Below are 26338 nucleotides of genomic sequence, written 5' to 3'. Positions count from 1 at the left end.
AGTTGAGAATTTTTGGTTATTATTCATAAGCAGCAGAAACTTTGTGGAATGTTTGAATTCTGATTTCTTGGCTGCCACTCATGTAATACCCAAAGGTATTTTTTTCGAAAGGCAACTGGACATTGTTTTTTTTTTCTTTGAAGACGTTTCACTTCTCATCCAAGAAGCTTCTTCAGTTTCTCTACGCCCTCAGGGGCACCTGAATAATGCAAATGGGTATGGAACCTTCTTAGAACTGAAGAAGCTTTTTGGATGAGTAGTGAAACGTCTTCAAGGAAAAAACACAAAGAATGAGCCTTGGTGGAGCAGTGGGCTAATGCCTCCTTAAGTAACACCAGCTGCCTGCAATTAGTGCAGGTTCGTGTCCCACCAGGCTCAAGGTTGACTCAGCCTTCCATCCTTCTGAGGTAGGTAAAATGAGGACCCAGATTGTTGGGGCAATAAGCTGACTTTGTAAAAATGCCGCTTGGGGTGTGTGTGAAAGCCCTAATAAGCTGGCATATACATAGAATGAAGGCTACTGCTAAGCACATTGAGTTGTGCTTTAGATTGTAAGCCGCCCTGAGTCTTCGGAGAAGGGCGGGATATAAATGGGATTAAAAAAAATGTCCAGTTGCCTTTTGGAAAAGCACCTTTGGGACAACTGTGATCTGGATGACTGAGAATTTCCATAGACACTCCTGTAATACACTGCTTTTGAGGTTGGTTTTCTGTTTCTAGTTTCTTCAGGAAGTGACAAAGACAGTCTGGAATTATTCTTACCTATAGGAAACTTTTACTGTACTTCTGGTTGGACTAACAACTTTCTGTTGTGTTAGATGCACTTCTCTGTAATGGAGAATGTGCAGCACAAATTATTTCATTGTTCTAATGTAATTTTCATAGGAAGCTGCTTTATAGCAAGTCAGAATGATCAGTGAGATTATCTAGCCATCATACAAAATTTTCACTCAAATAACAACTTTTGCCCAAATAATAATAAGGATTTCCCTCAAGTTTGTTTTTATCTCTTATACATAGACATTTTGCCAAGGTGTCTTTAAATCAGTTGGAATGTGTGCTTTTCTTAATGTTTTGCTCTTAAGGATCTGATATTTTTTATTATTTCTGTCTAGCACTAGAAGTACTTTTCTTCTACTGCTTGAATTATATTTGATGTAATATTTTGGGTTTTTGTTTTGTTTCAAATGTTAAGCTTTGATTCAACTTTTTAATATAATTTTATTGCATTTTATTGCTATAGCTTATATTTGAGTGTATTGCGCTGCCCCGGGTGACTGGGTTCAGACTGGTGGCTTATAAATAAGTAAAAAATAATAATAATTTAAATATGTTTAAAATTCAGCTGAGTGTAGACTTTTGGGCTTGTGAAATAAGTGTATACCAGGGGTCTTCAAACTTGGCCCTTTTATGACTTGTGGACTTCAACTCCCAGAATTCCAGCATGTAAAAGGGCCAAGTTTGAAGACCCCTGGTGTATACCATGTCTTGATGTGGTATCACAGACCTACTAGCTTTGAAGGCAAAAGTCCAGGTTGTCATGAAAACTTAGTCTTTTTGCTGCTTATTTTAAGACCTAAAATGATATAACGAAGTTTCTGACACCCCCCTCAAATTCTTGCATTTGCTTTGTGAAATAAAAAAAATGTAAAATAATTTACCGGTACATTAAACTTTCAGTATAATGTATAAGAGGGAAAGTAGTCATTCTCAGACCAATATGGTTGGTCTGGCTTTGGTTTAATATTTTGGCTGACCCCACCTATCATAATTTGCAGACCGTGGTTTATAAATTAGTGTGATAAGTTAATCCCACCAGTTGTAGCTTATGTCTCAATGTGATGTATAGACAAGCTACTGTCTAATTTTCCGCAGAAGCCATTTTGCTGCCCTGAAACCATTGCTCGTTTTCAAATGCTTTCCTTTCCTTTCAATGTATAAGAAGAGTTTGACAATCGGTCCAATGCTGTTTTTAAGATGGCGGGAAGGAAGTTCTGTCAATGCATCAGATCCTTCTGTACTTGTTACGCTGCAATAAACCCCTCGTGCCAGAAGAAGAGATTGCCAATATGCTACAGTGGGAAGAGCTGGAGTGGCAGAAATACGCCGAAGAATGTAAAGGGATGATAGTGACCAGCTCTGGCATGGTACTGGGATGTTCTCTCTTGAAATAAAAATTTACACTAAATATTAGCTATTCCAACTATTACTGACAAGAGTATGTTTTTAATGTTATATTACCACAGAATCTATTATGGTTGAGCAATGTGTGTCTTAACAAATTTCCCCAGAGTACCCTAACCTGGATGGGGCTAGATATTTCAGTGACATCATGACATCAGCTGTGGCCCTCTTTGCCATCCCCAAGTAAGGCACAAAATATAGATAGTCCTCGATTTACAACCATTTGTTTAGTGACTTTTCAATAGCACTGAAAAAAGGGACTTATGACCCTTTTTCACACTTACAGCCATGGTCACATGATCAAAATTCGGACTCTTGGCTGCTAGCAATAATACTTGGACTAATATGCCACTTCATAGTCCTTTATAGCATTCTCTAAGTGGTTTACGGAATCAGCATATGGCCTGCAACAATCTGGGTCCTCACTCTAACGACTTTGGAAGGCTGAATCAGCCTTGAGCCAGTCAGGATCGAACTCTTGGTAGTTGGCAGAGTTCGCCTGCAATACTGCATTCTAACCACTGCACCACCACTCAGTAGTTTATGGTGGTTGCAGTGTCCCAGGGTAAGGTGGTCACCTTTCGCAACCTTCTGACAAGCAAAGTCAATGGGAAAGCTATGTCTCTTAAAAACCATGTCACTAACTTAACAGCTATAGTAATTCATTAAGAATTATGGTAAGTAAAGTCATAAAATGGGGCAAAACTCATTTGGTATTTAAAGATCTGGGAAAATTCTAGGTTATTTCCCAGAGTCATATCTAAGATTGGAATATATCAGTCAGGAATATAGAATGTGTGGCTTTGAAGATAGTTAGAACAATTAATCAGTGGAACAACCCGCCTCCAGATGTTGTAAAAGCTCCAACACTGCAAGTTTTTAAGAAGAGACTGGACAACCATTTGTCTGAAATGGTATAGGGCTTCCTGCCTGAGCAGAGGGTTGGACTAGAAGACCTCCAAGGTCCCTTCCAACTCTATTATTATTATTATTATTATTATTATTATTATTATTATTATTATTATTATTATTATTATTATTATTATTATTGAATTACAACTCCTAGCATCTCTTCCTCTCGGCTATGATCATTGGGTCTGCTGGAAGTTGTGAATTGGCAGCATCCACAAGACCAAAGTTGCAAATAGACCACATATCAAGTTTGTACCAAGGCACACTGGGGCTGAAGTAGGAGCCTTTCAGTACCACTGAGTCCTTCCCTAAAAACAAAAATATGTCTTTAGCTCAAAAGCTAGAGGAGCTATAATGGTGGCAGATGCAATCAAAGCCCAATGGGACCTGATCCAGCAGTTACTTGTCAGGGTCGAGAGCCCAGATGTCTTTTCCAGAGGTTTGCCCTTTTGTTATTATTTACAAGATGCTTTTCACTTCCATTTAGTATCCTATTACAGATAGTCATTGACTTAATTAGCAGTCACTTAGCGATTACAATTAGTTACGACTAACCCAAAAAGGGGGACTTACGACCCAGGTCGTGCCATCTTCCCCCCCTCCCCATGGTCACGTGACTAGACTTTGGGCCCTTAGCAACCCAGCTGCATATATGGATGTCTATAGCATCCCATGTCACATAAGCATATTTTACTATAGTTTTTCCCAAAATCCGGCAGTTACTTCTGGTTTTTGACAAAACCGTGAACCAAAACCATTGTTCATTATACAGCTGGCTTTTGCTTAACAACCACCACAAAAAAAGCTTTTAATTGGTTTTCCAGTTTTATGACCGTTATGGCTTATGACCGTAATGAGCAGGCTGCATTATTACCGTAACTCAAGGAGTACCTGTACACAAAATCTAACTGACATTTTCTAAGGGGTGTCAAACTGCTGGCCCATGGGCCGGATGCGTCATGCCGAAACTGTGCCCACCCCATTGGCAGCAATGGAAAAAAAGTCACGATATGTCACAACATGTCACGTGACGTTGCGAGTTTGACACCCTTGGTCTAAGGCATTAACATGCCTTTGTATTCATGTGTGTGTTAAACGTATTAGGTTTCGTTTGGTCTGTATAATATGCTGAGTGCCAATGAAACAGGCAATAGAATAAAATACAGGCAAGGGAATACAAAGTTCAGAAAGTACAGATTGTCCTTGACTTAGTGACCAAAGTTACAACGGCACTGGAAAAAGTGACTTATGACCATTTTTCACACTTATGACCATAGCAGCATCCCCATTGTCATTTGATCAAAATTCAGATGCTTGAATTTTGTATTTATGATGGCTGCAGTGTCCCAGGCTCATGTGATCCCCTTTTGCGACCTTCTGACAAGCAAAGTCAAAAAAAAGGAGCCTTGGAGCAGTGGGCTAATGCCTCCTTAAGTAACACCAGCTGCCTGCAATTAGTGCAGGTTCGCATCCCACCAGGCTCAAGGTTGACTCAGCCTTCCATCCTTCTGAGGTAGGTAAAATGAGGACCCAGATTGTTGGGGGCAATTAAGCTGACTTTGTAATAATGCCGCTTGGGGTGTGTGTGTGAAAGCCCTAATAAGCAGGCATATACATAGAATGAAGGCTACTGCTAAGCTTGTAAGCCGCCCTGAGTCTTCAGAGAAGGGCGGGATATAAATGGAATTAAAATAAAAAATAAAAAAAAGTCAGTGAGGAAGCCAGATTCACTTAACGACCGTGTTACTAACTTAACAACTGCGGTGATTCACCTAACATGTGGCAAGAAAAGTCATAAAATGGGGCAAAACTCACTTAACAATTTTCTCACTTAGCAGCATAAATTTTGGACTCAGTTGTTCTTGTATCTCGAGGACTACCTGTAAAAATAAAAAAGTAAGACAGGAAGCAATCCAAATAAGCTTTTAAAAAATGATCATCTTCCTCTGTCTTCCATGTTCCAAAATTTTCATCCATCTCCCAAAAGAAAGAAAATCATGTCATATCTACACTTCTGCCTGTTGGCTATTAATATGTATTGTGGAAAATATAAAAGAAGCCTCCGTTCTTCAGACAACAAGAGTAACTTTTGTGTATTTCAATAATGAACCTCTCCTCTTGCTACTTGTCTATAATTGACTAAAGATCATGAGGGGATTTATGGAGCCTCATTTTCTTGGTTGTATGTGTGTGTGTGTGTATCTCCATGTAACTTTTTAAAGGGTATGAGAAAAGGAAGAAAAATAGGTTTCATGTGTGCATATTTTTCTTTTCTGCCACCTTCCTTTAGTGACAATAGCAATTATTCTAATTTCTGTCAGGAACAAATAGAAGAGGGAGATTGTGTGGGTTTTCTGCTTCTTTGTTAACATGAAGACTAAATTAGGAACAGAGAGAAGAGGAAGATCTCACAGAGCATAACCTTGTAAATTTATTGAGAAGAGCATTGCATTATTTAAATAAAAATGAATCTTGAGTCTCCTTCAGGGCTAAATAGCCATCCCTTTCTTTGGTGATGTTTTAACTCTAAAGTTTAGAAAAACAGTGGCTCAAGCAAGATAATTAAACTTTTATCAGACTGAGTCCACCCTCAGACCATAGTTATATCACTCCTTTCAGCCATTATAAGCACCGATTGTATTAATTCCTAGGTGGAACAATGCACCATAAAAGCAGAATAAATAGTTAATTCTGTCAGAAATTTCTGGAAAAACAGAACAATGGTGATTCTAATTTTAATCCTCCCATAAGTTACTGTAATCAATTAATATGTGACTTAATCAACCCAAAATTAACCCCAGCCATTTTGTGCTCTAAATCTAGCAGTAGGGTGAATGGAGGTGACCATCTTGTTATCCTTCTTCATGTCTGTCTTACGTTCAGGCTGAACTTACCTAGCCGGCTCAGAATGGTTCATTGCTCAAGAACATCTATGTGGTTATGCTGTGTGTGAACGTGAGAAGAGTAACACTTCACATTTTTTCCTCTCGTAATAATATTTGGACATGTGAATAGGATGATTTGTTTGCCGAAGAGAGAGAATCCAATTAAAGTTGGAAGAGATCCTGCTAGTTTCAGACTGCTAATGTTCATGTAGAGTTGCCAGCTATTTTCAGATTAGTGTTAGTAGATATAGTCCATGAAAGCTCTTAGAAAGTTTCAATGTGATAAGTTGGTTTGTATCAGAAAGTTATGTGTATGCAAAACTCCATTGCCTGAAGAAGTATTGATGGAGGCATTATTAGTAAAATTTAAATTTTTTCTTATCTTTTCTTCCTTTTCCTGCAGAAACCCAGTTCTGTTCGTATTGATCAGTTGGATCGTGAACAATTCAACCCTGATGTGATTACTTTTCCCATTATCGTCCATTTTGGAATACGACCAGCTCAACTTAGTTACGCTGGAGATCCACAGTAAGCTGCTCCCTTATTAGTCATATGGAACTGATCAACAATGTAACTTTTTTTTTCTTTCTAAGCAGTATGTGTAAGTAGCGAAACATCCAATATTATTTTCAGGTGTCCGTATCTAAAATGCTTGGTTCCTCTTTTCATTTGTTGGGAGTGGCCAAAGGACCATTGTCTCCATGAGACATTCCAGATATTTGTGGTCAAGATTTGGTGGGATTAACTGAATGAACTTTATCGTGCAATCATCCTTTCCCCTGAATATTCCATAGCACTTTTTTTTAAAAAAGAGATTTATTTTGGTACCTTTTTTCCTTTATTGAAAAGATTCAGTTCCATTAGCAGTGGCCCAAGCCAGTTTCACTTCTGCTTCCAACTCCAAGCCGCAGGAGATGAAAAACCTGGATACTAAGCTTTCATACAGGGTAGATAATACTGGAAATGTACAGATAGTCCTCAACTTATGGCCACAATTGAGCCCGACATTTCTGTTGCTAAACAAGACAGTAGTTAAGTGAATCTTGCCTCATCTTATGACCTTTCTTGCCAGAGTTGTTAAGTGAATCACTACACTTGTTACGTTAGTAACATGTTTCTTAAGTGAATCTGGCTTCCCCATTGACTCCTTGTCAGAAGGTCGCAAAAGGGGATCACATGACCCTGGGACACTGCAATTGTCATAAATATGAACCAATTGCCAAGCATCCAAATTTTTATCATGTGAGCATGGGGATGCTGTAAAAGTCATAAGGGTAAAAAAAACCAGCCATAAGTCGCTTTTTTCAGTGCCGTTGTAGCTTTGAATGGTCCCCAAACGAACTGTTATAAGTTGAGGATTATCTTTGTACGGTTATAAAGAATTCAGGCACATAAAATAATTTCTGGACGGATCACTAACCCAAACTCGTAATGTCCCAAAATGTAACTCTCGTTCTTCTCACCTCTTTCAGATACCAAAAACTCTGGAAAAGTTATGTGAAATTACGCCACCTGCTGGCTAATAGTCCCAAAGTGAAACAAGCAGATAAACAGAAATTAGTTCAGAGAGAAGTAAGTTGTAATTTCAATTTTCTTGGTTTTCTGTGTAATGCTTGGATTGTTGGTTTGGCAGTTGCCTTTAACCCAAGCCTGTCCTGAGTCCTAGTTTATTTTCCAAGGTTATAGGCATCTTTTGAAGGGACACGGTGGCTCAGTGGATTAGGACACTGAGCTTGTCGATCAGAAGGTCGGCAGTTTGGCGGGTCGAATCCCGAGTGCCGCATAACAGAGTGAGCGCCTGTTACTCGTCCTAGTTTCTGCCAACCTACCAGTTCGAAAGCACGTAAAAATGCAAGTAGAAAAATAGGGACCACTACGGTGGGAAGGTAACAGCGTTCCGTGCACCTTTGGCATCTAGTCATGCCAGCCACATGACCACGGAGACGTCCTCAGACAAGCGCTGGCTCTTCGGCTTTGAAACGGAGATGAGCACTGACCCCTAGAGTTGGAAACGACTAGAACGCATGTGCGGGGGAACCTTTACCTTTACCTTTAGGCATCTTTAGTGTTTTAATTTATGTTATTCTGTTATTCCTTTTGTTTGGGATGGGCCCGAGCTGGAAGAATTTTGCAGCTAGAAGGTATTGTGTTCTGTATTTTGATTGGAGATGCTAAGAGACATGAGCAACAGATAGACTGTCATGAACTGGGAGGAGGGCAGCTGGCAATTTTAAGGAAGTAAACTACTGAGTGTCTGCTGGCTCTGGAGGTTCTTGGAAAGAATACTGGGTTTTGTAATTATGTAATTTAACATAATTCACTTCTGTACACAAAAGCCAGGTTTTTCAAATTGCAATAACAATAGCACTTAGACTTATATACCGCTCCATAGTGTTTTACATCCTTCTCTAAGCAATTTACAGAGTCAGCATATCTGGCTCCTCATTTTACCAACCTGGGAAGGGTGGAAGGCTGAGTCAACCTTGAGCCGGTCATAATCTAACTCCTGGCAGTGGACAGAGTTTTGCTTGCAATACTGCATTCTAACCACTTGGCTACCACAGCTCTTTTACTAACCTTATTAATTACTACTTATTAAAATTACTAATCCTTTTTCATTTAATATATGTATTTGTGATTTTTTTTGAGCTGCAGAGGGTCTCATGGATGGAAAGTGGGGATAGAGAGGAGGAAAATAAGTAAATAATAAACTACCCAAGGACTATGTATGGCTTCTGCAATGTTGGGGATCTTTTGAATCATTAGAATATTCTAAAATAATGGTAATTGTTTTCTAGGAATTTAGGAAGCTAAATCAGTGGTCCATCAACTCAGTATTGTCCAATCTGATTGATCTTAATTTTGTCCATGAGCCATACTCCTTCCAGTATATGAGTTGTTAAGAATTCTTAGGAGACGATGTAAATGCACAGTATTAAAATATACTGTATTCCTCAATTTATGACCACAGTTAGGACTGGAACTTCTGTCACTAAGCAATGCGATCATTAAGTGAATTGTGCTTTGATTTTGCGACCATTTTTCTGTGGCTGTTAGGCAGATCACCATGGTCATTAAGCAAAGCATATGGTTGTTAAGCAAACCCAGCTTTCCCCATTGATTTTGCTTGTCGGAAAAGTTGTATATTGTGACCATGTGACCCTGGGACACTGCACCTATTGTAAATACGTGCTGGTTGTCAAGACCCAGAATTTTGGTCACGCGACTGCGAGGATGCTACGATGGTAATGAGTACAAGAACCAGCCATAATTCCCTTTTTCAGCTCAGTTGTAACTTTGAATAGTGTTTATATGAACGGTTGCAAGTCGAGGCATACCTTTACTTTCAATCTTTGATTGCTCAATTCAGCAAATCACAACTAAGCCCTTGAGTTCTATCAGTAAAGAAAGGTTTGCCTTTGAACAGACAAGGGACTGTGTTGTGCAAAGACTGCTGGTAGCTCAAATCACTTAAGCAAATCATAAGACTTGTTGCTGTAGTCAGTGCTTGTGATAAGCCCAGAGCCCAGGGACATTCAAATTCCCATCCATAGTATTTACATCTTCTGAATAAGAAAAAGAGTTGCTTTAGACAAGGTAAATAGCTGTCATATATCCAATCTTAAGTTTCCTTTTAATAGCAGCGTCCTTTTATATATATATCATACATTACTTATAAAACATTGCAACCTCGCATTTCCCTTTAAAAACCAGAATGCTCTTCTATACTGCTAACGACTCCAGTTAAGAAGGATATGTATTTATGGACTCAGGCAAAACTGAGAGAGCATTCCAAGGTAGCCAGATCTAATCTTGAAATTCTGGCATCTCAGCCATATGGACAGAAAATTTTACATTAAAAGCATGGTTAGAAAATGATGGCGTTATAACTTCATGAATTTGGGAAGGGGAGGGCAAAAGAGGAGGGAGGGAAATAGAAAATGCCACATTCCTTTTTGAAAAACAATGAAACACTTGTCTCTTTTTTCTTTAATCAATATTACTGTACCTTGAAGTAGTTTTGTACTGGAGAAATAGGGAACGTGTTCACACTTTATGTTTTTTAATCACGTAGTGTAAACCTGAAGATAATGGCTCAGAAAAAAATCCCACTCTATGCACTGGCACTTCTTCCAATTAATGTTTTCAGCAGCCTTGCACAGCCAAGTGTCACATTCCAGCTGTGTTGGCCTGCATGATGTTACCAGCTTAGAGTCTTGCAAAAATCAGCTTTTGGTTTCCTCTCTTAAGTGGGAAGGTCCATGCCCTACTAATAAACCTGCCTCAATGACAGAGAAGTACTTTTTTTTTTAATACTGTAGACTATTTTCAGCTTTGCAGAAGCCTTTCATTGCTGCAGTGTAGTAGAACAAATGGAAGACAAATACTTTTTTATTAAAAAAAAAAGAAATTTCTTTCTAGGGAATAATGGACACATTATGGTTAAAATGATAGCAGATAAGAGTTTGTGGGTGATTACATTTCACTGCAAACCAAAAAGGGAGAAGGGAGTGCTGCTTTGACATTTATCACCCTGTGGTGTAAAATCTCTGTTTCTAGATTTTTATCAACTGAGCTGATGGGTTGTCTCCTGAAAAAAAAACCCCGTCTCTGCTTCATTTTTTTTGCTTCTATCATGGATGTAGTCAGGAGTCTTAAGGCAGTCACTTTAACAGAGACCTACCATAGAAAGATTTCAGCAAGATAAACAAGACAGCTAAACACTTGCTTGCCTTCATTATTCTTCATTGTGGTTTCTGGGATTTGCACGGGTGGATTAGTGCTTGCAGGAACTTCTTTATAGGCCTCTACAATAGGTAGTTCTATGGTGGGAATCCTGCCCTCCGTGGGGCTCTTTAGCATCTGCCTAAACCGAAAGTAATTCTTTTCCAAGCACAATTCTCCAAGAATCTCTTTAGCAAGATTTATTGAGAAGAATGAGATGGGTTTGCAAGAAACCCAGCAGCTGAACTATTTCCCTTCTAAAATTCAATATATCCCAAACTACATTAGAACAGATGCACCTTTCTTTTCTTCTTAACTGCCTTACTGGGGAGTTGGCAAGGTGGCGGGTATGGAGGCTGTGAGGCAAACAGGCGCTGAGGCAGCAGATACTTTTTTCAAGGCCCACGTAATATAGGAAATACTTTCTCATGTATCTTTTCCAGAATAGGGTAGGGTAGGGGAGAGGAGAGGAGAGGAGAGTAGAATAACTTTATCGTCACTTTAAATGTACACTAATCAGCACACATTAAAATGAAATTTCATTGCATTCAGCTCTCAGAGGGAAACCACCTCCAATATACACTAGATGAACATGACAAAAAGCTATGCATATACCCATATACATGCACATGTATGACACAGAGAAATAACACAGTCTAGTTCCCAGCCTGCTTATATTTTCCCAGAAGACAGTGTGCCCTTTGGATGCATCTAGTCCTGATTTTAAGGGTTTTCACCAGCCTTCCCTGATTCTGCATAATAGTATGCCGGATTTTGGCAGTAGTAAAGCCACTCCTATTTATCCTTTCTCTTAAGAGGTGCTAGAGTGGGGTTGGCCTATCCTGCCAATAGACCAAGCTCTCTGGTATGTTTTTGGAGTTGACTAATAATTCCATAAGGGACGCGGTGGCTCAGTGGGTTAGGACGCTGAGCTTGTCGATCTGAAGGTCGGCAGTTTGGCGGGTCGAATCCCGAGTGCCGCGTGACAGAGTGAGCGCCTGTTACTCGTCCCAGCTTCTGCCAACCTAGCAGTTCGAAAGCATGTAAAAATGCAAGTAGAAAAATAGGGACCACTCCGGTGGGAAGGTAACAGCGTTCCGTGCGCCTTTGGCATCTAGTCATGCCGGCCACATGACCACGGAGACGTCCTCGGACAAGCGCTGGCTCTTCGGCTTTGAAACGGAGATGAGCACCGGCCCCTAGAGTTGGAAACGACTAGTACGTATGTGCGGGGGAACCTTTACCTTTACCTTTTAATAATTCCATTGTGAGATTCCAAACAACAACACTCCCTTACCAAAACTCAGGTTTTCCATAAATTCAAGGGGATTTTGGTTCCTTTAGCAAAATACACATTCTCTTTTTCTTTCTCTAAAGGAAGCCCTCCAAAAAATCAGACAAAAGAATACCATGCGGCGGGAAGTGACTGTTGAGCTGAGCAGCCAAGGATTCTGGAAGACGGGAATTCGTTCTGACGTCTGTCAAGTGAGTTACGTTCACCCCCCAAGGGGATGGTGAAAGTCTGTTTTAACTAAGGCTCTTTCAAACCTGTGGAATGCAAATAAGAAGGAGCGTGCCCCCACCCAAAATTGTCAAAATTCAACAAATCTGCTATTGCGGACCTAATCCTGGAGACCCCCATTATCTCTTACATTTGTTTGCTAAGGTAAACAGAAGATTGGGTACAGGGTACTCATCATGCTGTTTTCCTTTCAGAATAGTCCTAGAGAAAATCTATCTATCTCGTTTCTTATAGACCCTTGTGTTGTGTTGTGACTAATTTGATTGCACATAATCAATCAAACTTATGCAAACTGCAGAAAAGTGCAGATATAAGGCCGTATGCTCATTTATGGACCAGTCTACAGCAGACGGTAGAAAGAAAAAAAAATGTATAGTGTGCACAAGTGCACAAGTGGAATTCTCAACAAGACGGATTCTCTCAATCCTGCTTAACTATCTTCTTATTTTCTTATTCTTGGTTGTCTTGAAACTGAAATGTACAAAGTGGAATTGATATCAGTGACGTTATCCCTCCACCCACCCCCCGATGTTTTCCTTTTTATATGTAGCTTTTGTTTTTTGAGGAATAAATGTTCTAGTGGAAAATCCACGTCAAACATCATCTTTCTTTTAGCACTGACAAACAACATTGTTCATGGCCTTGAAAGGCTTTGCAGTTTATCCACTGAAATGTTCTTCTTTTTATTGTGAAGGACAGCAACGTATCAAATGGCAATGGATCTACTCTGCTGCAGAATCGATTGTTTTTGAGAGAAAACTACATAAAATATATCCATATTGTACATTCATATATTCCCCCAAGACATCAAAAAAGACAGTGTATCTTTAAATGTGTATCCATATCGATATCTACAGTCATGTCTGAAATTTTTGGCACCCCAGAAATTTTTCCAGAAAATCAAGTATTTCTCACAGAAAAGTATTGCAGGAACACATGCTTTGCTGTACACAGGTTTATTCCCTTTGTGTGTATTGGAACACAACAAAAAAGGGAGGAAAAAAAGCAAATTAGACATAATGTCAAACAAAACTCCAAAAATGGGCATTATTGGCACCCTTTCAAAATTTTGGGTAAACAAGATTGTTTCAAGCATGCGATGCTCCTTTAAACTCACCTGGGGCAAGTAACAGGTGTGGGCAATGTTATATATTCAGTGTTATATGTTAGTATTATTTGTTAAACTTGACAGCCAGCTGGGCATCAGCTGAGCCTCACCCAGCAACAGTATCCTATTGGTCCGGCCGTTTTGGCGGGATCCTTGAAGTATGTGGATTGGCCAGCGGCTAGCCGGCAACTGTATATAAAGAGCCGAGCTGTGGAGAGTTCCTTGTTCCAACCACAATAAATCTGAGTTCTAACGCGGCGTCCTGTCATCTGTGTCTGACGGTCTACCCACAATACACAACAGTGGCGACGAAGGTGGGATACTGCTTGAGCTGAAGCACTAGCTGAGTCACAAGTGCTGAAGCGCGGACTACGGGAAAGGAGGGAAGAGTGAACTCTCCCGATTAAATTCCTTCCCATCAAGCAGTGACCAGACCAGAACAGAAAGACCCAAATTGGACACGTGCGCGAATTTGACGTCCGCCACCCGGGACAATGGGAGTCCCACCTGGGACAAGTCGAGGGGTATCTCTTCGTGAATAAAATCATGGAAGATAGGGCGAAAGCAGCAGTGTTGCTATGCATCAGCGGGCCAGCCGTGTACGACATGGCTGTCGGGTTAAGCATCCCAGATCCAGTCACGGCACTGCCCTACGCTGACCTCGTCGGCAAGTTGACCCAGCATTTCATGCCAAAGAAATCCAAAATCTACTGGCGACTCAGATTCATCCAGAGGAACCAGCTTCCCGGAGAATCAGCAATGGACTTCGTAGCCGCTGTGCGTCAAGCCGCCCGAATGTGCAGTTTCCCCGACCTCGAAGATCGGATTCGGGAAAGAATTGTGTTCGGTCTGAGCGACGATCACCTCCAGCAAAAGATAATCGCAAAACCCACCCTGAGCCTGTCAGAAGTCGTTAATGAAATTATGGCTCATGCGGCTCCGGAGCCGCGGGATGCCGACCCGTGCCCTAGGGTTTTAAGATGGTCTGTATTCCTGTCTGCCTATTCGTATGACTTAAAATATAAACCTGGTAAGGACATGGGGCACGCAGACACATTGAGCAGACTCCCCCTGTGAATTATTGAGCCAGATCCAGCCCCGGCCTGTAATGTCATTGCCATCCAGGATCTTCCTGACTCCCCCCTGCAAGCTAAAGATATAGCAAACAGCATAGCAACTGATAAAATCCTAAGCAGGGTAGCAACATGGGCAGCCTCGGGATGGCTAGTGCAGTGCCCAGGGAAGGATTTCCAACCATATTTTACCAGGAGGAACGAATTATCGTCACATAAAGGGTGTTTCTTATGGGGAAATAGGGTCATAGTCCCAGACAAACTGAGGGTTAAAGTTCTAGGGGCATTACACAAGGGACACCCCGGTGTTGTCAGGATGAAGGCCCTAGCCCGCAGCTACGTGTGGTGGCCAGGCCTCAACAAGGAAATAGAAGGGCAGGTTGCAGGGTGTTATCAGTGCCAAAAAACCAGACCCGAACAACCTCATTCCACTGTGCACAAATGGGAACCAACACAAGTACCATGGTCAAGAATCCACATTGACTATGCAGGCCCTTTCCAAGGTCACCTTTTCCTCGTTGTAGTGGACAGTCATTCTAAATGGTTGGAGGTAGTGCCAGTGTCTAGCATGACCACGTCAAAAACTGTACAGGTGCTTAGGGGGCTCTTTGCAACTCATGGCTTGCCTGATGTCATTGTGTCAGACAACGGCCCACAATTTAAATCTGCTGATTTTCAGGCTTTCATCAAGGCCAACTTGATTAGGCATATCACATCCGCCCCTTTCCACCTTGCTGAACGAATGGTAAGATCAACAAAAGACGCCCTGAAGCGAATTGTCATTGGAGACTGGCACCAAAGACTGGCACAATTCCTACTAAGCCAACATACCACTCCGTCCACAACCACCGGTAAAAGCCCGGCTGAACTTCATTGGGGCCGACGCCTCATGACTAAACTGGACAGATTGCACCCTGACTGAGTGGCAGCAGAAGGAGTGCAACACTGGACTGTGATGGGGCTAGCAGTTGGGGACAATGTGTGGGCAAAGAATTACTCCGGTGGGGATTTCTGGGTGCAAGGGGTGGTGATTGATAAAACAGGGCCATTGTCATACCTTATTGAGGGGGAAGGGGGCCGTCAGGTGAGGAGGCATTTAGATCAGCTGAGGAAGCGGGCCCCAGAAAATCAACATAGGGAAGTAACTAGCGACAGGGGGCAAACCTGTGGCCATGGAGTCACAATAACACCTGAAAGGCCCCCCATTGTGAATCTACCAAGCATGAAAAGGCCAGGGCCCCTTGTGGAAGCACAGGACCAGGGGAACCAGCTGGGGGACTCCATGCCCGGACAAGGAAATGAACGGGAAGAACATAGCCGGTCCCCTGACAGGGTGGAGTTGCCACTAAGACGTTCCAGCAGAACGCGCAAGCCTCCAGCATATCTTCAAGACTTCGTGAGGTCATAGGTCACCAGCAATGGCAAGCCTGGTGCCAGGTCAATTATGATTGTTCTTCGTTGGGGGGGAAGGGGTGTTATATATTCAGTGTTATATGTTAGTATTATTTGTTAAACTTGACAGCCAGCTGGGCATCAGCTGAGCCTCACCCAGCAACAGTATCCTATTGGTCCGGCCGTTTTGGCGGGATCCTTGAAGTATGTGGATTGGCCGGCGGCTAGCCGGCAACTGTATATAAAGAGCCGAGCTGTGGAGAGTTCCTTGTTCCAACCACAATAAATCTGAGTTCTAACGCGGCGTCCTGTCATCTGTGTCTGTCATCTGTGTCTACCCACAATACACAACAGGCAATATAAAAATCACACCTGAAAGCAGATAAAAAGGAGAGAGGTTCACTTAGTCTTTGCATTGTGTGTCTGTGCGTGCCACGCTAAGCATGGACAACAGAAAGAGGAGAAGAGAACTGTCTGAGGACTTGAGAACCAAAATTGTGGACAAATATCAACAATCTTGGTGGAACAGTGGGCTAATGCCTCCTTAAGTAACACCAGCTGCCTGCAATTAGTGCAGGTTCGCATCCCACCAGGCTCAAGGTTGACTCAGCCTTCCATCCTTCTGAGGTAGGTAAAATGAGGACCCAGATTGTTGGGGGCAATTAAGCTGACTTTGTAATAATGCCGCTTGGGGTGTGTGTGTGAAAGCCCTAATAAGCAGGCATATACATAGAATGAAGGCTACTGCTAAGCTTGTAAGCCGCCCTGAGTCTTCGGAGAAGGGCGGGATATAAATGGAATTAAAATAAAATAAATAAATAAATAAATAAATAAATAAATCTCAAGGTTACAAGTCCATCTCCAGAGATCTAGATTTGCCTTTGTTCACAGTGCGCAACATTATCAAGAAGTTTGCAACCCATGGCACTGTAGCTAATCTCCCTGGTCGTGGACAGAAGAGAAAAATTGATGAAAGTTTGCAACACAGGATAGTCCGGATGGTGGATAAGCAGCCCCAAACAAGTTCCAAAGGAATGCAAGCTGTCCTGCAGGCTCAGGGAGCATCAGTGTCAGTGCGAACTATCCGTCGACATTTAAATGAAATGAAACGCTATGGCAGGAGACCTAGGAGGACCCCACTGCTGACACAGAGACATAAAAAAGCAAGCTTACAGTTTGCCAAAATGTACTTGAGTAAGCCAAAATCCTTCTGGGAAAACGTCTTGTGGACAGATGAGACCAAGTTAGAGCTCTTTGGTAAAGCACATCATTCTACTGTTTACTGAAAACGAAATGAGGCCTACAAAGAAAAGAACACAGTACCTACAGTGAAATGTGGTGGAGGTTCAATGATGTTTTGGGGTTGTTTTGCTGCCTCTGGCACTGGGTGCCTTGAATGTGTGCTAGGCATCATGAAATCTGAGGATTACCAAAGGATTTTGGGTTGCACTGTAGAGCCCAGTGTCAGAAAGCTGGGTTTGCATCCGAGATCTTGGGTCTTCCAGCAGGACAATGACCCCAAACATATGTCAAAAAGCACCCAGAAATGGATGGCAAGAAAGCGCTGGAGAGTTCTGAAGTGGCCAGCAATGAGTCCAGATCTGAATCCCATTGAACACCTGTGGAGAGATCTTAAAATTGCTGTTGGGAAAAGGTGCCCTTCCAATAAGAGAGACCTGGAGCAGTTTGCAAAGGAAGAGTGGTCCAGAATTCCGGGTGAGAGGTGTAAGAAGCTTATTGATGGTTATAGGAAGCGACTGATTTCAGTTATTTTTTCCAAAGGGTGCACAACCAAATATTAAGTTAAGGGTGCCAATAATTTTGTCCGGCCCATTTTTGGAGTTTTGTTTGACATTATGTCCAAATTGCTTTTTTTCCTCCCCTTTTTTGTTGTGTTCCAATACACACAAAGGGTATAAACCTGTGTATAGCAAAACATGTGTTCCTGCAATACTTTTCTGTGAGAAATACTTGATTTTCTGGAAAAATTTCTGGGGTGCCAACAATTTCAGCCATGACTGTATGTTGCTTCCTACCAAATTAAAAAGTGATCGGATGGAATTAAATGTGTATCCAGACTGTGAGCACAAGCACGTTACAGAGTAGTTGAAAGTTATTGGTGTAGTGTTTTTCTTTCTTGCCCGGTGGAATAGATTGGTTCAGGATTAGAGTTTCAATTTAATAAATTTGAAGTGTTCCTGTATTCAACATGCTGCTAACAAAATACCTGGGGCATGGTCCCTGGACATGATGGTTGTAGAGTTTTCACAGAGAGGATTTCAATAAATAACATACTGCCTTACCTACCTGCCTTGCATGGACAGATGGCAAAACAAGGCAAGTGAAGAGTTTAAGGGTTTAGACATATTTCCTGTATCTCAAAAGCTCTTCTTTTCCCACCTTGCTAGTTTTCTCGAGAACTTTCATGGAGAGGCAGTGAAGAGATCAACCCTGTGCAACAACGGATTGCTCCTTGTAAATGAGTAATCCCTGGTGTTATCCAAACTCCCAACTTGCCATGGGTTCTAGATTCCATGTTTGAATGATGAAGGTCTTGACCATCTTCTGTTTAATATCCTTTGAAAACTTGCTATCACTTCCTCTTCTTCTCTCCACAAAGCTAAACCTTCTCAGTTCCTTTTATCTCTCTTCATAAGAGAGATAACCTTCTAATCATCTTTGTTGTTATCTTTTCATATTCCAGTTTGTCTGAATGCTTTTTAAAGCAGAGTGCCAAGAATTCGACACAGTATTCAATAAGGGGGTCTCACTAATACAGAATAATCCTTCCCTTGACTTGGAAGCCCTACTTCTATTAATTATCCAAAACGTTATTTGCTATGATTGAGTATGTCTATATTTATAAAAGGGACGCGGTGGCTCAGTGGGTTAGGACACTGAGCTTGTCGACCAGATGGTCAGCAATTTGGCGGGTCGAATCCCGAGTGCCGCGTAACAGAGTGAGCGTGTTACTTGTCCCAGCTTCTGCCAACCTAGCAGTTCTAAAGCACGTAAAAATGCAAGTAGAAAAATAGGTACCACTACGGTGGGAAGGTAACAGCGTTCCGTGCGCCTTTGGCGTCTAGTCATGCCGGCCACATGACCACGGAGACGTCCTCGGACAAGTGCTGGCTCTTTGGCTTTGAAACGGAGATGAGCACCGGCCCCTAGAGTCGGAAACGACTAGCACGCATGTGCGGGGGAACCTTTACCTTTTATATATTTATAAAAGACATTTAGTTAACAGTAAGTAATGTTCTGTTTCCTCCTTTCCTAAACCTGTGTACCTATCAGTTCTGGTTTCCATAACTTGAGCCCTTAGATCAATATACAGAAGCTCTAGAGTTCCACTCATGTGTCTGTTATCTCGATTAAATCATGGATGTATTGTATGATTGAGATAAATCGTATACTTCATCATTTTTATCTTCTGTAAATGTGGGAGAGAGTGAATTAGAAATAACATATTGTTGGACTACTCTGAGAATTAATTGTTACATTTTGAATTTAAATTAAGCAGATAAGGAGGTAAGCAATGAACTCTCATATCGAAGATTGATCTGTACCCGCTCATTTACTAGATAATCTAAAAACCTAATTCTCCCTGCTTTATTGCACACGTATCCCTTCTGCAGTATGGGTATAATACACTGCTCTCTTTCAAAGCCTTTGTAAAAATTATGGAAGTGCTTATAATATCTGCAATGTATATTAGCAATGCAAAGTATTGACTAAAAGCAGTGTTTAAGGATCTTGTTGCCTTCAAGGATTTTCTAGCATGAATTGTGATGATTCTTTCTCTAGCATGCCATGATGCTTCCTGTCTTAACACACCACATCCGTTACCATCAGTGTCTGATGCATTTGGACAGACTAATAGGCTACACTTTTAAAGACCGGTGTTTATTGCAGGTGAGCTCATGTTGACAATCATATACTTCAGTATCATGACTGTACTAAGTTGGAATTAAATAAAGGGAGCAGGAAAGAGATTTATTGGTATCTTCCTATTGATATTTAAATCCATTGGCCCAAACATGAGTGCCTTCCAAATGTGTGGCCTTCAATTCCAGGATCCTTCTCCAAAATCCAATTTATTTAGGAAGACTGCTGTAGATAACGGAGCCCAGGTCCTAAGACACTAACCTGGAGACAGGAACTAAGAGAGGTAGTTGGAACACGAGAGATCTAACTGGGCTCTGAACATTGAACAATGGCTGATTAGATGGAAAAAAATTGGAATACGAATGTAGAATATAGGACCGCAACCTATTTTTTAAAAAGTTTACAATTGTAAATATTTTTTTTATATTGAAAACAATATAAGGCCGTGTGATTGCAAAGGATTTTTTTAGCAACGTTATCCGAAGATGTCAGAATCTCATAAAACCTGTCATTCCCTGACAAGATTGGCTGTGGGGGATGTTCTTGTTCAGAAAATGTTGCTGACCCTTGGAATAAGAAATAAGGGTGAAGAAGAAAGCTATGGAAAAACAGGATGTGGACCTAGATGGAAACAGAAGTTTGGAATGGAGTCAAAGATGGCTTCCTATAGGTGATCTCACATCTGTATTTGGTAATGAATATATGGGCAGTCCATTAACTCTGGTCTCAGTTATTACTTAGGATACGGTTGCAATTCCTCATGACAGAATAGGTTTGAAATATTAAGAGATCTTTTTGAACTTGACATAAACAGTTAGTCAAAGTCATGGCCATCTTTAGCTGATGTTCTAGTTATCACCCTGCCTAGATAGGATCTTCTGCTACTCTTGCCTTGATCACCAATGGCTGGACTACTGCAAGTTACGCTATGGGATGCCTTTGGAAGAGAACTCAGAAGCTGCAACTTGTTCAGAAAGTTGCAGCCACACTGCAGTCCTGCCGCTTAGAATAACACTATTTTGAGGCCACAGGACTGGCTGCTAGTCCTGTTCGAGGGCCAATTCTAAACGGTTATCTCCTAAAAGCTCTCTGTATGACGTACTATCAGACCCTGCATTGTGGAGTGCGTCTCTGCTAAGCTACTCCGAATATCTTGAGAAAACCTACTGAAGATGTCCCCACCAAGCAGGAAAGATGAGGGTTAGATGACAGGGCTTGTCTGAAGAAAAGCCTCCATGCTTTGGAATGTACTTTCCCCAGAAATATGTCTGCCCCCCCTCCTTTCGTTTTCTAAGGCAATTAAAATGAAACTTTTCCATCGTGCTTTTGGTCAGTATTGATAGTGAGTCTGCAAAGAGATTATTACTTTAATTATTACCTCACTTTACCTTAAAAAAAATTTCTTCATCATCTACAGCAGGCATGTCAAACTGCCGGCTTGCGGGCCGGATGCCTCACGACGAAACCGCGCCCTCCCCATTGCCGGCAATGGGGAAAAAGTCACGATACGTTGCGCGGCGTCACGTGACGTTGCGAGTTTGACATGCCCGATCTACAGACATAACTGACCACAGTGCTTTACAAATACAAATATTGCAAAATTAACAAAGAAGTACATAAATATCCTGGTGACGATGAAACATAATGTAACAGACAAAACCTAAGAGGCTTTTAGGCTGAATACCTAAACTTAAGCCCAGGTATCTGAAAGTAAGCTTACTGGTCACAGTGGGATTTTCTTCTGAATTGTCAGTATTTCGCAGATGCTATCATGCCTGAACTCTTTACAAAAATAAATACAGAGCTAGATTCAACAATTAGATTCTCACAGCAGAATTATATGATAGTTATACATGTAATGTTATAGTATTATTTGCATGTAATATTATATCAAATAATGAGGGTTTGTTAAACCGGAAGAGAGAAATGTGCTTTTAATACCTATGTATCACTAGCTTTCTTTTGTCAGAAGTGGAGGTGGGGGGGGCGATAAGAATTTCTTTCAGCTAGCTCAGGGGTCGGCAACCTCGGCTCTTTTATGACTCGTTGACTTCAACTCCCAGAATTCATGAACCAGCATAGCTGGCTCAGGAATTCTGGGAGTTGAAGTCCACGAGTCATAAAAGAGCTGAGGTTGCCGACCCCTGACCTAGCTAGATAAAACATTTCCAACAACCATATATGAAAACCATATATGACTCATTCCTGACATTGCTCTGGGATTTCACTGAACATTTGAACTTGAATGGACATTGTTCATTGTGTTTCAGTTTGATTTTGGGATTCTGCTTTTTAGCTTGCCATGACTCACCCAAGCCATCACTTGAACTTTGGAATGAATCCAGACCATGCCAGAAATTCTTTATCAAATTGTGGGATTCGTCAACCCAAATATGGAGATAGAAAAGTTCACCATATGCATATGAGGAAGAAAGGTTCGTTTGATTGTCTTTCCTGTTGCCATTTCTTCCTTTGATATGGGCATATTGAAGTTGCTTCCAACAGTTCTTCATTTGAACCTTCTAAAAAGCAAGTTGGAGAAGCAGAACCTTTAATGTTTCTTCATAAATATCCTCCCTGTAATTATCAGACTACAGTGTTACCTTGGTACTCAACTGCTTTGAAACTCATCAAATTTGGTACTCAATGCATTTTGACATGAAAAGTTTGTCCTGGTACTCATCATTTGTTTGGTACTCAACGCACAAGCTAGAACATTGATGTTAGCTGCTTTGTGACTCATTCCTTAGAGGAAAAAATTGTTTGATACTCTTCATTTTTGGTACTGATTATACCTCCCAGAACCAATTAACAATGAGTATCGAGGTACCACTGTATATTAGACCAGAGGAAATTATCTTACCAGACTGAAAGGAAGCTATACAATATTGAGCAGGAGATTATGAATACCTCTTTAAATGTGATGCTGTATTTTACAGGTATAAACACTTTGATCAATATTATGTCACGTCTTGGTCAAGATGATCCAACTCCTTCCAGGTATGTATATAAATGTTTTTTCCCTCTCACTGGGCATATGAAGGATGCATTACAAGTGCATGGCAGTGGTATTCACATTATATTATGCCTGCATTAATTCTTCGATGGAACAAGTATTCAGAATTAGTAGGAACTAGTAGGAGCATGGTGCATTTACTTTGAGAGGTTTGTGTTGTAAAATGCTGGAGAAGATACAAATTAACAAATTCAGAAGAACAAACTGGTTCCATACAAATTAGAATTTGCAATTTAGGAGTCAGCTTAAGTAAAATCTACCAAGAGCTAACCTGCGGCTTATTTCTTGACTGTTTTTTTTTAATTATCGATAATTGATCCTATCAGGCAGAAGCTATTCATAACTTCACTATTTTCATTGTCAGTTCTAATATTTTGTATTGTTTCAAATATTAAAAGTATATCGAAATTTCTGGCCAGTCCTGAAGCCCAACTATCATTTAATAAACAATGCCATACGCTCAGCTACCAAGAAATTATTATTTATTATTTATTAAATTTGTATACCGCCCTTCTCCCGAGGGACTCAGGGCGGTGAACAGGGCACATATAAATAGAAAATACAAAAATTAAAAAAGAATTAAATAATCGCCCAGATAAAACAATAACAATATAAAAACCTATTAAAAACCCTAACATCCCCCATCAGTTACTGATTTCAGTTATTTTTTCCAAAGGGTGTGCAACCAAATATTAAGTTAAGGGTGCCAATAATTTTGTCCAGCCCATTTTTGGAGTTTTGTTTGACATTATGTGCAACTTGCCTTTCTCCTCCCTTTTTTTGCCGTGTTCCAATACACACAAAGGGAACAAACCTGTGTACAGCAAAACATGTGTTCCTGCAATACCTCTCCGAGAGAAACACTTGATTCTCTGGAAAAATTTCTGGGGTGCCAACAATTTCGAGCATGACTGTATATACCGCTTAACAGTGCTTTACAGCCCTCTCTAAGCGTTTACAGAGTCAGCATATTCCCCACCCCCATCCCCAACAATCTGGTCCTCATTTTACCGACCTCGGAGGGATGGAAGGCTGAGTCAACCTTGAGCCAATGGGGCTCGAACTGCCAAACTGCAGTACTGCATTCTAACCACTGCGCCACTGGGAGTCTAATGTCCTATTATACAGCCTTTCTCACTCCTAATGGCCTGTGATGCTGGACTGAGTCATCTAACCAGGCAGGGCTACAGAGTATGTGACATTTACAGCTGGTGGGAGTAAGGAGAAAGAATCTCCTTGGAGGGTCAACTCTAGTTGGAGTACACAGTCCTGAAAATGCCAAACCACATGTAGCTTTATAAGTCAAAATTAGCCCTTTGAATTGCAACTAGAAATCTCTTGGTAACCAATTGGAGACAGACAGCATAGGTGTAATATTCTCACCATTTTGGCCTTCTGGAAGGCTATCAAAATCTGTTCCAAAAATGCTTCTTCATGAGGCAACTGGACTTCCTTGTTTTTCTTTGAAGTCATTTTGCTTCTCATCCAAGAAGCTTCTTCAGCTCTAACTGGATAGTGGGGGAATGGAAGGATTTAGATTCCTTGTGGACAGCTGGTCATTTGCATTCTTTTAGAGAGTCGTTGATGCCACCTGGAGGCTTATCTGTGTCAGGGTCACCTGAGTACTGCAAATGGGTGTGGAGCCTTTTTGGAACTGTTGAAAGGACAGTGTTATAGACTGAAGATAGATGGTGTTGTATCCCTCCCCCTCTCTTGAGAGAGGGCTTTTCAGTTTTGACATAGATGGCCTCTTTGCCCCCTCTTTCAAACCAGCGGTCCTCTCTGTCCATAATGTGGACTTTGCTGTGTTTGAAAGAGTGGCCTTTGTCTTCAAAGAAAAACAAAGTCTGGTTGCCACGTGAAAAAGCATCTTTGGGATAACTATGACCTGGATGACTGAGAATCTCCATAAGACATGTATAAAAACCTGGTTTTGCTGTTTGGTGCGGGGCCCGGAGGTGGGCGTTCAGCACTGGAGGTGGCTGACAGGGTAAGAAGACGTCATCCCCATCCTGTCCGTCTCTTGGCTCTGGTTTCAGTAGAGTTTTAAGATCATAATCTGTGTGGTTTTAATGTTTAAATATTTAAATTATTATTATTTTTTTATTAAAGAGTTTTACAAAAAAAGATTTTAGAATACATCCCCAAAACCCACCCACCCCAAACCACCCCCTTCCCCCCCACTTCCCAGAGCTAAATACAGGGTTATAGTTATAATAATCATATTCTAAGTAAAAATTATCCATAATATAAAATTAACCAAATTCATAATGTGCTTTAACTCCCCTTTAACATAGATACATACAAAGTACTAACACTAGAATTAATAACAATATCCCTCTAAAATCTACTCATAAGCTAAATGGAACTTTTTAGTCCCATATTTATTCTGAATATTTAAATTATTTTTCACCTATTTTATAAAACTTATAAGCTTATAGGGGAGGTGGATGGCATAATAAATATGCAAATAAATGAATAAATGAATGAATGAATGAATAAATAAATATTAGCAATTAGCGCCAGTCAATACGTGGAACACTGCTTTTAGTCAATTGTGGTTTTGAGATGGACTTCAAAGGTGTTCCGTGTTCGTTGTCAAACTATATGGGGATAAGGGCATCAGTCAGCCTAGCCAGATTGTCCCGTTCTACAGTGATGCTCCTGGAGCTTCTTTTCTTTTGGCTTATGCCTTATGGCAGGGGTGTCAAACTCAATTTCATTGAGGGCCGCATCAGGATTGCGGTTGACCTCAGGGGGGTGGGTGGGTGTGGCCTGGGTGGGTGTGGCTAGAGTGCGAATGGCCTACTGGGTGGGCGTGGCCAGCTCTACATCTTTCGCATCAAGGGTGCCTATGGGGGCCTGGGCAGGAGTGGGACAGACCTGAGGGTCTCTGGCAGAAGGAGGGTCTCTGGGCCAGGGCCAAGGCAGTGGGGGCCGTTCCCTCACTGTTTCCAGGATGGCTTTGCGGGCCACATGAAACCACTTCGCGGGCCGGATCTGGCCCTCGGGCCTTGTGTTTGACATGTCTGCCTTATGGGGAGAAACAGGGCCTAGAGAATATTCCATTGCTGATATATTCCATGGGAAATTTCTATTTCAGGCAAGCCTGACAATTTCCAAGTTGTATGAAGTTTTCTTTTTATTCCAAATAATTAAGATAGTAAAGTACATTGCAATTTCATATTATTTTCTTATTGGCTATTTTTTCTAATGTTCTGATAATGATATTTTTCTCCAGGTCAGTTTTTACTTTCTTTAAATTCCATTAGTTTTCTTCATATGCTCAAACTTCATAAAGTAGAATAGATTTCTCATAAAATAATATAGCTCAAATAATTGTGCAGACAAATCATACTCATATAGCATAGGAACATTTTTCAGAATTGTTTGCAATTCAAAATTTAATGGGATCCCTGGCTTTCAGTTTGTGTGGAGAGCTGAATTTTATAGATTCTTTATCATTCATAGGCTTTATCTGATAACACTGTGTAATACATACTGCAGTTGAAAAATTTTGATGCTGTTTGTTCCTAGTAAAATAGAGGACAACTAAGGCCTTTTTCTCCATAGAAAATTATAGTATAGTTAAATCAAATCTTTACACCCTCCACTCATTTTAATTAAATTCAGTCT

The 26338-nt window shown here is 41.0% G+C and overlaps 1 protein-coding gene across 4 annotated transcripts in view; it reads left to right on the top strand.

Annotated features, from left to right (window-relative positions):
• DROSHA (drosha ribonuclease III) overlaps positions 1-26338 on the top strand; it is a 122870-nt gene that overhangs the window by 37256 nt on the left and 59276 nt on the right. For all 4 annotated transcript variants that reach the window (XM_083359121.1, XM_083359122.1, XM_083359123.1 and 1 more), the window contains exons 14-20: positions 1978-2147; positions 6385-6509; positions 7454-7553; positions 12084-12191; positions 19606-19713; positions 21983-22121; positions 22626-22686. In XM_083359121.1, coding sequence (XP_083215247.1) covers positions 1978-2147; positions 6385-6509; positions 7454-7553; positions 12084-12191; positions 19606-19713; positions 21983-22121; positions 22626-22686 — 811 coding nt within the window. The remainder of the gene's footprint in view (positions 1-1977; positions 2148-6384; positions 6510-7453; positions 7554-12083; positions 12192-19605; positions 19714-21982; positions 22122-22625; positions 22687-26338) is intronic.

Source organism: Vipera ursinii (assembly GCF_947247035.1).
Source record: "Vipera ursinii genome assembly, chromosome: 3".
NCBI lineage: Eukaryota > Metazoa > Chordata > Lepidosauria > Squamata > Viperidae > Vipera > Vipera ursinii.
This window is presented reverse-complemented; position numbering and strand designations above follow the sequence as displayed.